The sequence below is a fragment of the Cetorhinus maximus genome, chromosome 1, assembly GCF_964194155.1.
Source record: "Cetorhinus maximus chromosome 1, sCetMax3.hap1.1, whole genome shotgun sequence".
NCBI lineage: Eukaryota > Metazoa > Chordata > Chondrichthyes > Lamniformes > Cetorhinidae > Cetorhinus > Cetorhinus maximus.
The window spans coordinates 30,907,207-30,921,075 of record NC_135879.1 but is presented as its reverse complement, the minus strand read 5'-3'; the positions used below and the strand labels follow the sequence as shown (position 1 = coordinate 30,921,075).

Genomic DNA, 13,869 nt, shown 5'->3' with positions numbered 1-13,869 from the left:
TCACCTGCTCCACCCCCCCCTTAAACAGTATAAAGTTAATCACATTTCTACTTCTCTTTAGCTCTAAAGAAGAGTCATACTGAGTCGTAATGATAACTCTCCACAGGTGCTGTCAGACCTGCTGAGTTTTTCCAGCATTTTCTGTTTTAAAACAATTTAATTGGTAATTTATCTGATAACTGGTCATCAACTTGCTGTGTTTGTCTACATTAAAACTGTTTCTTTGGCGGTGAAAAGCTTTGGGATGTCTTGAGGTTTTTGAAAGGCGCTATATAAATGGAAGTTTCTACCCTGGGGAGGTTTTTTTAAAGCCAATCCTTCAATCATGCTGTCCATTGGTCAACGAGGTGTCCAATGAGAGCTGGAGTATTAGCGCAGGCGCAGTTCCAGCCCCGGTGTACGCATGTCCAGTTTAGCGCGCCTGCGCACTGGCTCTCCACTCCAACTGGTGGAATCATGGCGGCGCAGGTGGAGTGCGAATTTCTGGTGAAGAAGGCTCGGGATTTAGTGGCGGAGGATCCCTGGGCCGCCAAAGCCTGGCTAATCACCGCCAGGACCTTGTACCCTACAGATTTCGGTATCCAGGTCGGTGTAAGCCGGAGGAGTGGGAGAGACAGGACAGTAAAGATGATGATAATGGGGTTATTGTGGAACATGTCTTGGAGCGTTTATGGCTTTACAACCATTGTCAACAATCATCTTCACTGTCCATCAAATTATTCCCATTTTTATATATAAGGGGCTGCAGTTTACTGTTTCACAGTTCAGTACGATGTATATTACTAATAAAAAAACCTACAACCTACAGTGCCCATCTCCCAATGACTGACATTGAGCAGTCTAGTACAGCGACAGCTGGAAAACTATAATAATGATCAGAAACTCTGTCGAATTTATATTACTTAAAAGTCATGCAGACTGCTCTACATTGTTTACTGTTCAACAAATGACAGGCATGTGCAGGGTTTACTGTTCAACAAATGACAGGCCTGTACAGTGTATATTGATATACATTGACATTGGCATTTCTCTTCAGGGTGCATAGCTAATCATTGATTGATAGCTTCATAGAGTATGTATTACAAGATTTAAAGATTAGTGCATCACACAGCCTTTACCTTGTGACTTGTTCAGACCATGAATGTAACATTTCTTTTAAACGTTAATATGCAATTAATATAAGCTTAAGAATAAGTTAAAGGTTTTTTTTTGCTTTACTCTTTAATAAAATCTCCATCCTTTGATTAAAATCCAACCTTATAACTCCTGGATATTTTATACTGTGTAACACACTGTAGCATATGCAGAGTAGTTTATTACCATTTCTCCAACCTCTGTGACCCACATAAAATCCAGTATTGACTAATAGGAAAAAAGACTCCTTTGACTCTCTAAGGATCACAAAGAAGGTTTGGGCAGTCTCAACCCAGATTTCAATGGATGTTCATTGCAAAATGTCCCATAATTTGGCATAAGTTTTTGTCGCATTGGTTAATTTTCAATGATTAATGCTAAGCTACATTTTTAAGACAGCAAAGAACAATTTGGCTTGACAGGGGCACAGTTGAGGCTTTGGAAGGCAGGACTCTTTTGTGCTTACCTTAATGCATGCAAAAGGTTTTAAAGCTATAAAAGGGAGACCATGAAGAGTCTATTCTGCTTAGAAATTAATTATCTTAAGTCATTCTGCTTCTACGTGACCAAATATCTCTGTGGCTCAGTGTTAAATTTTGTTTAATAACACTCCTGCAAAGTGGTTTGTGATGTTTACTATGGTCGAGGGTACTATATAAATGCGAGTTGTAAAACTGACTCTTGAAATAATTCACTTATCATTTATGTCACTACTTGCTATCACATAGTCTTCGGATTAGATTCGTATCCATGGTGACATCAGACAGCCTGGTGAACTTAGTGCAGGCAACCAAATATAAGACCACAATCACAGGCTTCTGGTTAAGATCTAGAAAGAAGCATGGACCTACCCATTGCCCAGACTTGACTCTCATCCTCATCTCAGATGTAGCTTGAAAGCAAACCTGTTATTATTTTTAAAAAGATCCCCATGATGTCAATTGCATGATATGTTTGAATTGAATGGCTTGACACCCTCCTGAGCAATCTATTGATCAATTCTAATTGCTTTAGTTAACCTGTGATTGTAGGAAATGAACAAGTGTTCAGACAACCAACAGGGGTACTACTGGCTCTTCACTCAACAGACATTAATGTATTAAACCACTTTATTTGGTTCCTCTGGAACATCCTTCAGTGACAGTGTTTATTTTGCAAGACTGGGAGCTTATTGAAATAACTAGTAATAATCAGTTTTAATCACCTGTGCTGTGATCAGCAAGATAGAATCCAATAAGTAATCTGTCATGGAGAAAAGTATTTCAATTTTGACAGGGTAGAAAAAACACAGTTGCAGGAATTTTTTTTGACACTGAGTAATATCATGAAGATTACAGTCATGCATTATAATTTGTGCATCCAGCAATGATTTTAATGTGGAAATTCAGAGGTACATTTCATCTTGCTTTTGTAACTTATGACATGAACAGAACAATTTAATTAAATTGTAATTCTAATCCATTGCCAACTGTTCTCTGAAGTCTGCCCTATCTTTAATTTCACTCAGTTCCTCTGTTGCCACCACAACTGAAATTGTGGGAGTGAAACCATGGCACTCTGTCATTGCACTCATTGGACCACTTAACCAATCAGTTGTGGGCGTTGCTGGCTAGGCCAGCATTTATTGCCTTTGAGAAGGTGGTGCTGAGCTGCTTTCTTGAACTGCTACAGCCTATATGGTGTAGGTACACTCACAGTGCTGTTAGGGAGGGAGTTCCAGGTATTTGACCCAGTGACAGTGAAGGAATCGTGATATATTTCCAAGTCAGGATGGTGAGTGGCTTGGAGGGGAATTTCCAAGTGGCGGTGTTCCCATCCACCTGCTGCCTTTGTCCTTCTAGATGGTAACGGTTGTCCGTTTGGAAGGTGCTGTCTAAGCAGTCTTGGTGAGTTTTTGCAGTGCATCATGTATATGATGATACACACTGCTGCCACTGTGTATCGTTGGTGGAGGGAGTGAATGTTTGTTGATGGGGTGCCAATCAAGCAGGCTGTTTTATCCTGGTTGGTGTGAAGTTTCTTGAGTGTTGTTGAACCTGCACTCGTCATGGCAAGTAGCGAATATTCCACTACACTCCTGTCTTGTGCCTTGTAGATGGGTGGACAAACTTTAGGGAGTCATGAGGTGAGTTACTCCTCAGGATTCCTAGCCTCTGACCTGCTCTTATAGCCACAGTATTTATATGGCTAGTCCAGTTCAGTTTCTGGTCAATGGTAACCCCCCAGGATGTTGATGGTGGGGGATTCAGTGATGGTAATGCAATTGAATGTCAAGGGGCAACGGGTTAGATTCTCTCTTGTTGGAGATGGTCATTGCCTGGCATTTGGTGTGGCATGAATGTTACTTTCCACTTGTCAGCCCAAGCCTGGATATTGTCCAGGTCTTGCTGCATTTGGACATATACTGCTTCAGTATCTGAATGTTGTGAATGGTGCTGAACATTGTGCAATCATCAGCGAACATCCCCACTACTGGCCTTTTGCTGGAAGGAAGGTAATTGATGAAGCAGCTGAAGATGTTTGGGCCTCGGACACTACCCTGAGGAACTCCTGCAGTGATATCCTGGAACTGAGATGATTGCCTTCCAACAACCATAACCATCTTCCTTTCTGCTAAATATGACTCCAACAGTTGGAGAGTTTTCTAGCTGATTCCCATTGACTCCAGTTGTGTTGGTTATTATCAAATTGCAGTTTATTTCAATCATGGATTAACTGAAATATTTGTGTCAGTATTATTGGGAAATTGTACTGAAATGTTTTAAACTAATTTACTGTCATCCTTCCCCTCCACTAATATTTTAATTATTCTTGTTCTTAGCAATAAACAGAATTGGAAAGGTAGTTTCAACATGTTTTGCTGGCCTGGATTTTATGAATGTATTGAGAGCAAAACTATTGATGTTCGCCATCATTAGTCTGTGAAACTGAAAGAAACTTCTGGTGTCTGCACATGTGTATCTTAATGCAGAAACCCATAAGTTGCTGTCAGTGATTCCCCACCCCCCCAGAGGGTGCCCTATTGAAGTCTTTGCAGATGGAAATCAATTCAAAATCACTGATTTGACGTGAACTTCCACTTTTACATTATTAGTCTTGCTGTAAAAACCCTTGAAAAAGTTAAGCCATTGAATAAGGTGTGACTGGGTCCTTAATGCTGTACTAAATCATAATTACCACTGAACAACCCTTCTGGCCTAAACAAATCTAATTTTGTATTTCTGGAATGTCAAATTGTTTCATTCCATTCTAAAAATTCCATAGTTTTTTTTTATTTTCTAAAGTTTATGATGCTTCAGCTTCAGCTATATATATGTCCCAATGTTTATTTCACTCCTACTAAAATGATAAAAAAGTGAACAATGAAACCTGCTTGTTATTTCCTGGTTTGCTGCCTGTGAGAATTCTTCAATATGATTGGCTGCTTAGCCTGCTTGATGACATCACCATTGTTGGATGCCAAAAAACTCCTTCAGCTGGTGCCAGAATGAAATTAGCACAGGGAAAGATAAAATCTTTCTAGTGCCAGCATTCTCTAAGCCAGGATCCAGATGGCAACATAAAAGCTGGCTGGGATGGGTTATTGACAGGTGGCTGGAGTGAGATCACACAGAAAGCTTGTTTCTTGATTTAAGTGGTTCTGGAGCTCACTGTGAAATTGCCCGTTTCACTGCCAGATTTATTATCTGATGTCCTTTTTCTGTTGTTACACATGCTGCTAATGAAATGGGGGAGGCAGCGGGATGGGGGTTCAGTCAGTCAGTCAGATTCCTGATATTTGAAACCCAATTTTTACTGTCTCTAGTTATCCCTCTTGAGCTATAACTGAATAATGCTTTTATGAAATCATATTTAGATGCTTTGGATTAGTTTCCTGGATTTTTAAAAATTAATATTTAATGGTTTCTGTTCTTAGTATGAAATGTACATGATTGAGCGAAATGCTGAGAGAACAGCTTCAGCTGGAAGACTCCTTTATGACATGTAAGTAACACAACAAACAACTTTCCACAAAAACAGGCAGCAATAAAGTGCTTTGTGTTACTGCCAGGCATTTCTAAGGAAGATGTAAAGAAGAAACTACAAATGCTAGAAATCTGAATTAAAAACAAAATGTTGGTAATACACCTGAACAGAAAACTGCTAGGCTAACATTTTGGGTACAGACCATTCATTGGAATCCTTGGGAGCTTGTGTAGGCTATGAACATGAAACAATCATTATTGCAGGAGAATTTTCCCTTTTTAATCCCAAAAAGGAAGCATTTAATATTTTCGATGCTTGTACCATCAATTATTGAAGTTATCAATGAGAAATCCTTTTGGGCAACAAGAGGGTGATGATGATAGCTCATGCACTTTTCCAATTAGATACGTCTGCATTGGGTAGTGAAACACTGTACTTATCATAAAATTACACATCAAACTATACTCTATTCGTCTATAATTTACCCAGTTTTATTTGGGTTGATATATCTGAGCTGACCACAATTAGCCTGAATTCAAGACTTAAGTACTTTATAATAAAAGCAAAATACTGCGGATGCTGGAAATCTAGAACAAAAACAAAAATACCTGGAAAAACTCAGCAGGTCTGACAGCATCTGCGGAGAGGAATACAGTTAACGTTTCGAGTCCAAATGACTCTTCATCAGAACTAAGGAAAAATAGAAAAGAGGTGAAATATAAGCTGGTTTAAGGTGGGGGGAGGGTGGGACAGGTAGAGCTGGATAGAAGGCCAGTGATAGGTGGAGATTGCCAAAAGATGTCATAGACAAAAGGACAAAGAGGTGTTGACGGTGGTGATATTAGCTAAGAAATGTGCTAATGGGGACATTAAGGGTAGAAAGCAGGACAAGCAAGGTACAGATAGCCCTAGTGGGGGTGGGGTGGGGAATCGAAATAGGTTAAAAGGTAGAGATAAAACAATGGATGGAAATACATTTAAAAATAATGGAAATAGGTGAGAAAAGAAAAATATATATAAATTATTGGAAAAAGGGGGATCGGAAAGGGGGTGGGGATGGAGGAGAGAGTTCATGATCTAAAGTTGTTCAACTCAATATTCAGTCCGGAAGGCTGTAAAGTGCCTAGTCGGAAGATGAGGTGCTGTTCCTTCAGTTTGCGTTGAGCTTCACTGGAACATTGCAGCAGGCCAAGGATGGACATGTGGGCATGAGAGCAGGGTGGTGTGTTGAAATGGCAAGTGACAGGGAGGTCTGGGTCATGCGGACAGACTGAAGGTGTTCCGCAAAGTCTGTGTTTGGTCTCTCCAATGTAGAGGAAACCGAATTGGGAGCAGCGAATGCAGTAGACTAAGTTGAGGGAAGTGCAAGTGAAATGCTGCTTCACTTGAAATGAGTGTTTGGGCCCTTGGACGGTGAGGAGGGGGGAAGTAAAGGGGCAGGTGTTGCATCTTCCGCGGTTGCATGGGAAGGTGCCGTGGGAGGGGGTTGAGGTGTAGGGGGTGAGGGCGGAGTGGACCAGGGTGCCCCGGAGGGAACGATCCCTGCGAAATGCCGCCAGGGGTGGTGAAGGGAAGATGTGTTTGGTGGTGGCATCATGCTGGAGTTGGCGGAAATGGCAGAGGATGATCCTTTGAATGCAGAGGCTGGTGGGGTGATAAGTGAGGACAAGGGGGACCCTATCATGGTTCTGGGAGGGAGAGGAAGGTGTGAGGGCGGATGCGCGGGAGATTTGCAGGACACGGTTGAGGGCCCTGTCAACCACCGTGGGTGGAAAACCTCGGTTAAGGAAGAAGGAGGACATGTCAGAGGAACTTTTTTTGAAAGTGGCAGATGCGATGGAGGCGAAGGAACTGAGAGAACTTTATAGTTTTGTAATGGTGTGTTTTTCAGAACAGTGAATTATTGTCTATGCATTACAAGTATCTCAGTGCATTTTGTTTTAAATACCAGGTTTGTAAATTTTCCTGATCAGCCGATGGTATGGAGGGAAATAAGCGTTATTACAGCAGCACTGCGTAATGATGCCCAGGACAAGCAAACACAGTTTTTACGAGGTAAAATATTGGTTAACGTTTCTTAATTTCCTGTATCGTGTTTCCCAAACAATGGTAAACCAACTCACTACTACTGAATGGGGTGCCATGAAATGGAATTTGTCATAATTTCGCCAGTGTACAGTGCTATTTAGAGAGGGTTCAGGGGACCTGAGAATACTGAATGACAGAGAAATGAATGAAGGGAGAAACTGGAGATGAGTAACTCCAAGCTATCTTTGCAGGTCTGGCAACATCGATGGAGAAGAAAAGAGTTGACGTTTCGAGTCCACATGACCCTTCAACAGTTTTGTTGAAGGGTCATGTGGACTCGAAACGTCAACTCTTTTCTTCTCCACCGATGCTGCCAGACCTGCTGAGTTTTTCCAGGTAATTCTGTTTTTGTTTTGGATTTCCAGCATCCGCAGTAGTTTTTTGTTTTTATCCAAGCTATCTTTGTCTGCTTCCAACCCTCTGACTGAAGAAACAATGCTGGTGGAGGCTTGGGTACACATTTGCTGCAGGTTAATTCAAATTGATGCATGAATGGAATCACAGTAAAGTGTTTGTAAGAATTTTCTATAGCAGGTTTCTCAATTCACATGGCATGTTGCTATTATTGGATCAAGTTGTATGCTACATTACATAGAAGGCAGTGAAATTCTGAATAATTTACAATCTAGAATGGCTGTTTCTATGGTGCTCTGTGTCATAAAACTGAAAGTTCTTCCAGACAACATAGCATCTCTTTCAAAAAATGTCAAAGCTGTCCCCAGTGAAAAGCTATGCCAGTTTAGGAAAAAATAAAGTAACATCCATATGCAAGTTGATGGTCAGCAAATTACAGGCACTAATCTAATCTAGCAAGTTTAACTGAGTTTAGCTGTCATAATTTATATAGTCATCTGATCCTTTTGATTGGATTAGAGACTTGTAATTCAACAATAATTTTTTTGTATCGAGAAGACTGCTATTTTTGAAATAAATATTTGTGTGTACCGTTACGAATTGAATTAATATAGCAAAAAAGGAGGTCTGTTTTGCATCTTAATTCTTTTCTTTGTTAGGATGTAAGCAGGGAGGTTATGCTAAACCGTATAAGACATGAGTTAGGCTACAGCTAGCGTACTATTTATAGTTCTGGTCACTGCATTACCGGAAGGATGTGCCCACACTAGAGAGGGTACAGAGGAGTTTTATGAGGATGTTACCAGGAATGGAGAATGTTAGCTATGAGGAAAGTTTGGATAGGCTGGGTTGTTTACTTTGGAACAGAGGAGACTAAAGGAGATTTCTTGAAGTGTGTAAAATTATGAGGGGCCTAGAGAGAGCAGATAGGAAGGACCTATTTCCATTAGCAGAGAGGTCAGTTACCAGGGGACATAGATTTAAAGTAATTTGTAGAAGGTAGTTGAGGAATAATTTTTCACCAAGAGGGTGGTGGGGCCTGGAACTCATTGCCTGAAAAGGTGGTAGAGGCAGTAAACATCATTGCATTAAAAAATACACTTGGTTATGCACTTGAGGTGCTGTAACTCACAGGGCTGTGGGCCAAGAGGTAGAATGTGCAATTAGGCTGGATATCTGTTTTGGCCAACATGGCCACGATGGGTCGAATGGCCTCCTTCTATGCCCTAATGTTTCCTATGTTTCTAATTTGAGCATTATCTACATGTGTGCATGTGACACTGTTTTAAATTTTGCACACATTCAGTGATGTTCCTGTCGTAAGAGCAAAGCAGCAAAGAGAAATAATTTTGCTTAAATTTGACAAAATATGTCATTGTAAGATAAGGGGTGCATAGAGATATTGATGACAGAAAAGTGAGATGAACTGGACTTCATGCAGTTAAGTGAGACAGTCTAATTTAGCAGACTACAATAGTTCAATAGCAATCATATGTGCTTGAGAACTGTCACAAAGCTTCTTATCTGCTGTTAGTAGGTCCTATAGTTGGGTTATTAGTGTTTTATCTGATTCCTGTATACAGGTTTTGGACCCGCCGCATAAGAAAATTGTGTGCTATGGCACCACTGCTGGTTTTGACATGATTGCGGAAAAAACAGTTCACTGACAAGTTCAGTAACTTTGTAATATTTGTTTTATTTCAAATAATTTGAATATATTTTGTACTAAAATATTGGATTATCCAGTACTTTCAACTAAGATATGTAAATAACTCAAAGAAGTGGGAATTTACTGCTTTAAATGAGCTGTTGGATAATTTGAAGTATGGAAATTTGAATTAAGAAAAATAAACTCCTGTTTTCTTATCGGTTTCTCATAATTTAACACCATTCCATAGAAGTCAGTGGGTAATGCTGTAAAAATTGACATCGGTCATTCTCACTTCTTCCAGAGGATGATGCTTTAATTATCTTTTATTAATAAGAAAAACTAGCCCATAATAATTGTCAAAATAAAGATTAGGGTAATGGTGGTCACCATTATTCAAGTGCAATTTGCCACAGCAAATTCAGCTGAGGACATATGTGATTAAATGCCGAAATTTAGAAGTTGCTATTGGAGATGTGCTGCTCTGCTGTTATCTTTACAAAAATGGCATCTCTCTGTCAAGCAGATTGAGCAACTTGAAGTTCCTGTAGTTGCAAGGTGTAAACGAAGTAAACTCAGCACAGAAAGTGAAGTCTTCATTTCAAGTCTTAAGTAACTGCATAACAACGTGATAAGGTTAATTATTGTCATCTTGAATTAACTATTGCAAGCGTGGGGTTTCATTCATAGAATCTTGGAATGGTTACAGGAGAGGACGCTATTCGGCCTGTTCTGTCTGTGCTGGCTTTCTGAAGGAGCAATTCATCTAGTGCCACACTTCTGCCTTCTCCACATAGCCCTGCACATTCTTCTTTTCTACATGATAATCCAAGTTCTTCTTGAATGCCTTGATTGAACCTATATCCACCACACTCTCAGGCACTGCATTGCCGATTCTCACCACTCATTGTATAAAAAAAGTTTTTCCTCATGTCGCCATTGCTTCTTTTACCAACTACCTTAAATCTGTGCCCTCAGGTTCACGATCCTTCCTCCAATGGGAACAGTTTCTCCCTATCTACTCTGTCCAGACCCTGTCATGATTTTGAATACCTGGATTAAACCTCCTCTCAACCTTTTCTTCTCCAAAGAGAACAGCCCCAACTTCTCTGATCTATCTACGTAACTGAAGTTCCTCATCCCTGGAACCATTCTCATGAATCTTTTCTGTACTCTCTCTTATACCTTCACATCCTTCCTAAAGTGTGGTGCCTAGAACAATGTTACACAGATTTTTGATTCACAAGGGAGTTAAGAGTTATGGGGGTCAAGCAGGAAATTGGAGTTAAGGCCACAATCAGATCAGCCAAGATTATATTGAATGGTGGAACAGGCTCGATGGGCCAAATGAGCTGCTACTTTTCCTATTTCTTACGATCTTATGAGAACTGGACGCAGTACTCTAGTTGAGGCCGAACCAGTGTTTTATATAGGTTTAACATAACTTCCTTTATTACAGACAAGGGAGAGAGGCAAACCTGAACTCCTTTATTCTTTCACTGTCTGTCCAGAAGCAGAGGTGTTTTAAATTTTGAAAAAGGCTGTGGCATGTTTCCCCAAAACCCTCTGTTTGTGAGGTGATTTTTTAAACTGACTCACAGCAAACTGTCTTTAGGGTTAAATCAGAAATATAGTTAATTCATACACCTGGGCAATGGTCACAATGTCATACACACACACTGTCACACAATAAGAAGATGGGAAAGAGAAATTTTTACAACTATAAATAGCTTAAAAGAAAAAGAACCATAGATATGGATATCAGTTCACATGATTGCCAGAGTCCAGAAAGTCAGAGTCCTGTGAGGGTTCCTTCATGGAGGAGTTGCAGTTCAGGCGGGTTCAGCTAGCTGAAGCAGGAGTCGCAGAATTTCTTTGAAGTTGATGGTGATGCAGTGAGATGAGGTTGGTCTATTCAGCAGGCACTGACAGGAATCTTCTAGAGAAACAGGCTTTGAGGAGGCTTAAGTTTGATGCAGGCTATTAGTCAGCCTGGTGTCCTGCGTTGATGTTTGCTGGCTGGAAGTTAAACAGCAGACTGAGTTGCGAGTCTAGAAATGTAACATTAAATCTTTCCAAGGTCAGAAGCTTAGGTCATGTGATGTTGCCCATTAATGAGTCAGTTGCAGGCTAATGAGCAGTTTCTATGCCTCTGACCGAATTTCATCATTTACCTTAGAAGATAGATGGTGGCTATTAGAGCTTTTGCAGGTATAATAAGCTTTGATGGCTCTCCCTTTGTTGTAGGACCAGGCTTGGGAGTCAGATCGTCTGCTGGTCCCTGGTTTTGTTGATTGTAATGTGCCCTCACAATGAGAGTTGTGAGATTCCACAAGGATGAGGGTTGAGCTTTTGTCTTGGTACTGCTGTTGAAAGTTTCCAAAACTGTAGCCACCTTGTGAATTATGCGACCTGTAGCAGCCATCTTTTGGTTCAGCAAAGTTCACTTTTTAAATAAACAAAAAAAAAGTAAAGGTTTGATTTAAACAGTTTATTATCTCTTTCATGTCTTAAGGTCATGACACTTGGCTTTTTTACTCAATGCTCCTATTGATAAAGCCCAGGATACTGTATGCTTTATTAACCATTCTCGCAACTTGTCCTGCCATCTTGAAGTTATTAATTTTTTTTGCTTTTTATTTCTCTCTCTCTCTCTCTCAATCCAACCTTTCTTTCCCCCTTCTTTGTCTTTCGCTGCTTGGTTTGACATTTTAATTCAAGATTCTAAATTGCATTTCCTTGTTCAGCTGTTAATTTCAGAATAGTTCAATCTGGTTAAGGAGAAAGACAATTGCTTGTCCTGTTCACTTAGATCCCAAATGCCCTGTGGAGGATGCCTTGCAGTTTCCATCCCGCATCTCCAGCAACTTCCAGTGCAAGATATTGTTGCCATTAAACAGGCAATGGCAAGTCTTACTCCCAGCAACTGCTATTCATTGACCTGTTACAGGCTATTTTGTGCCAATTGAACCCCTGTCACTTATACTGTTGCTGCAACAGGTGCTTACGTTGAGTAAATGATGCTGATCATAGGCGTCAATTGCAAAGGTGCCACTTAAACAGTATTTTGCAGGCTGTCTGTTTCAAACTGTGCAAACAGCTGTTTACTCTTGTTAAAGTCCAATTACCTGCTATCCAGTACTAAGTCACTTGTGTTCTCGATAACTCCTACCACATGTGACTTGTGTTGGTCCGAGTTGAGTGCAATGCCTGACTTGGCGGCTGCGACAAAGGGCGGAGCGTCCCGCAAGGTGTCGAAACAGTCGCTGATTAAAGTCACCAAGAAGCCGCCTAAGAAGCGAAGAAAATCTCGCAAGCAGAGCTATTCCATCTACGTGTACAGGGTGCTGACCCAGGTCCACCCTTCCACCAGGATCTCGTCCAAGGCCATGAGCATTATGAATTCCTTCGTTGTCGACATTTTCGAGCGCATTGCCTCCGAGGCGTCGCACCTCATCCACTACAACAAGCGCCGCACCATCTCGGCCCGGGAGATCCAGAGCGCCGTCCGCCTCATGCTGCCGGTGGAATTGGCCAAACACGCCGTCACCGAAGGCACCAAAGCGGTCACCAAGTACACCAACTCCATTTAGGAAGACAATTCTAAAGATTATTTTTTAAAAAATAACTCCTGCCACTACATATGTTTCTGCTGGAAGATCAAAGCCTATTCCATTCAAATGGAAAGGTTCAAACAGCAAAACACTAAAATCATAACTCCAGCCACTGCCACTCCTGCAAGCTCTCCTTGCTGGCTTGTTGAGCTGGACACCATACTGCTTTAAATTAATGTGACTGTCTGAACACCTCTTAAATGGATTTGACTCCTTTATTTCTAACCCAAGTTGCTGACAGTGAGATTTCAAAGCCTTCTTCATTATCTTAAAATGCCTGCGTGAGCAATGTACCGGTTGTATGTCGACATGTAGGCATTGAGTAATGGCTGGCGCTGTATATGTACACAATTGGAAATGGAGAGATGGTAGAAGAAGGTTCCCTCTTGGCTTTTTAAAAATGGAAACATTTTCTAATTTTATGAAAAGATATTTAGGAAACAATATTACATTATGCCAGCCATTGTGTATCGTGGGAAAATCACATTCACATGAAAGTGCCTGCTATCTGTGGTGCAGTCTAATGGTAGAATGCTTTTTCTTGCTTCCTGCAATCTCTCTAAGCCTGTTAAAACAAAAAGCTAAAAGACATTTCTTCTAGTTAATCGTAGACAGTGCCACGGAAAATTGATGAGACATAATCAATTAGGTCATGACTTATCTGCACCTCAACTCCATTTACCTGCCTTTACTCCATAACCTTTGATGCCCCGCCTAATAAAAATATATTTCTGTCTTCAAAGCTCCAATTGTCCTGATACCCGCAGCCTTTTGGAGTGGGAATTCCAGATTACTGCTACCTTTGGCATAAAGTTTGTACTCAAATTGTATTTTCCCAGAAAAGAAAGGGATTTATCTTTCCATGTTGCACAGCAAAATTGCTTCTTAAAGGGTTATAAAAAGTTTTCTTAAGTAGTCAGCATGATGTCTAGATTTGAAGCTAACATTGAGACACACTGAGCCAGTGCTTGTCCTATGTTGAATGTAGTGTGTAGAGATAGAGCAAGAGTTCCCAAGCTGGCATCTCTATTCATAGAATAGCCCACATTTCTGGTGACATGTAGT

General features: G+C 40.7%; 1 protein-coding gene across 2 annotated transcripts in view; it reads left to right on the top strand.

Moving 5' to 3' along the window:
* Nucleotides 1–444: 444 nt before the first annotated feature.
* Nucleotides 445–13,869, top strand: part of ints10 (integrator complex subunit 10) — a 72,646-nt gene continuing 59,221 nt past the window's right edge. For both annotated transcript variants that reach the window (XM_078539464.1, XM_078539456.1), the window contains exons 1-3: nt 445–585; nt 5,051–5,118; nt 7,052–7,155. In XM_078539464.1, coding sequence (XP_078395590.1) covers nt 457–585; nt 5,051–5,118; nt 7,052–7,155 — 301 coding nt within the window. In that variant the 5' untranslated portion in view covers nt 445–456. The remainder of the gene's footprint in view (nt 586–5,050; nt 5,119–7,051; nt 7,156–13,869) is intronic.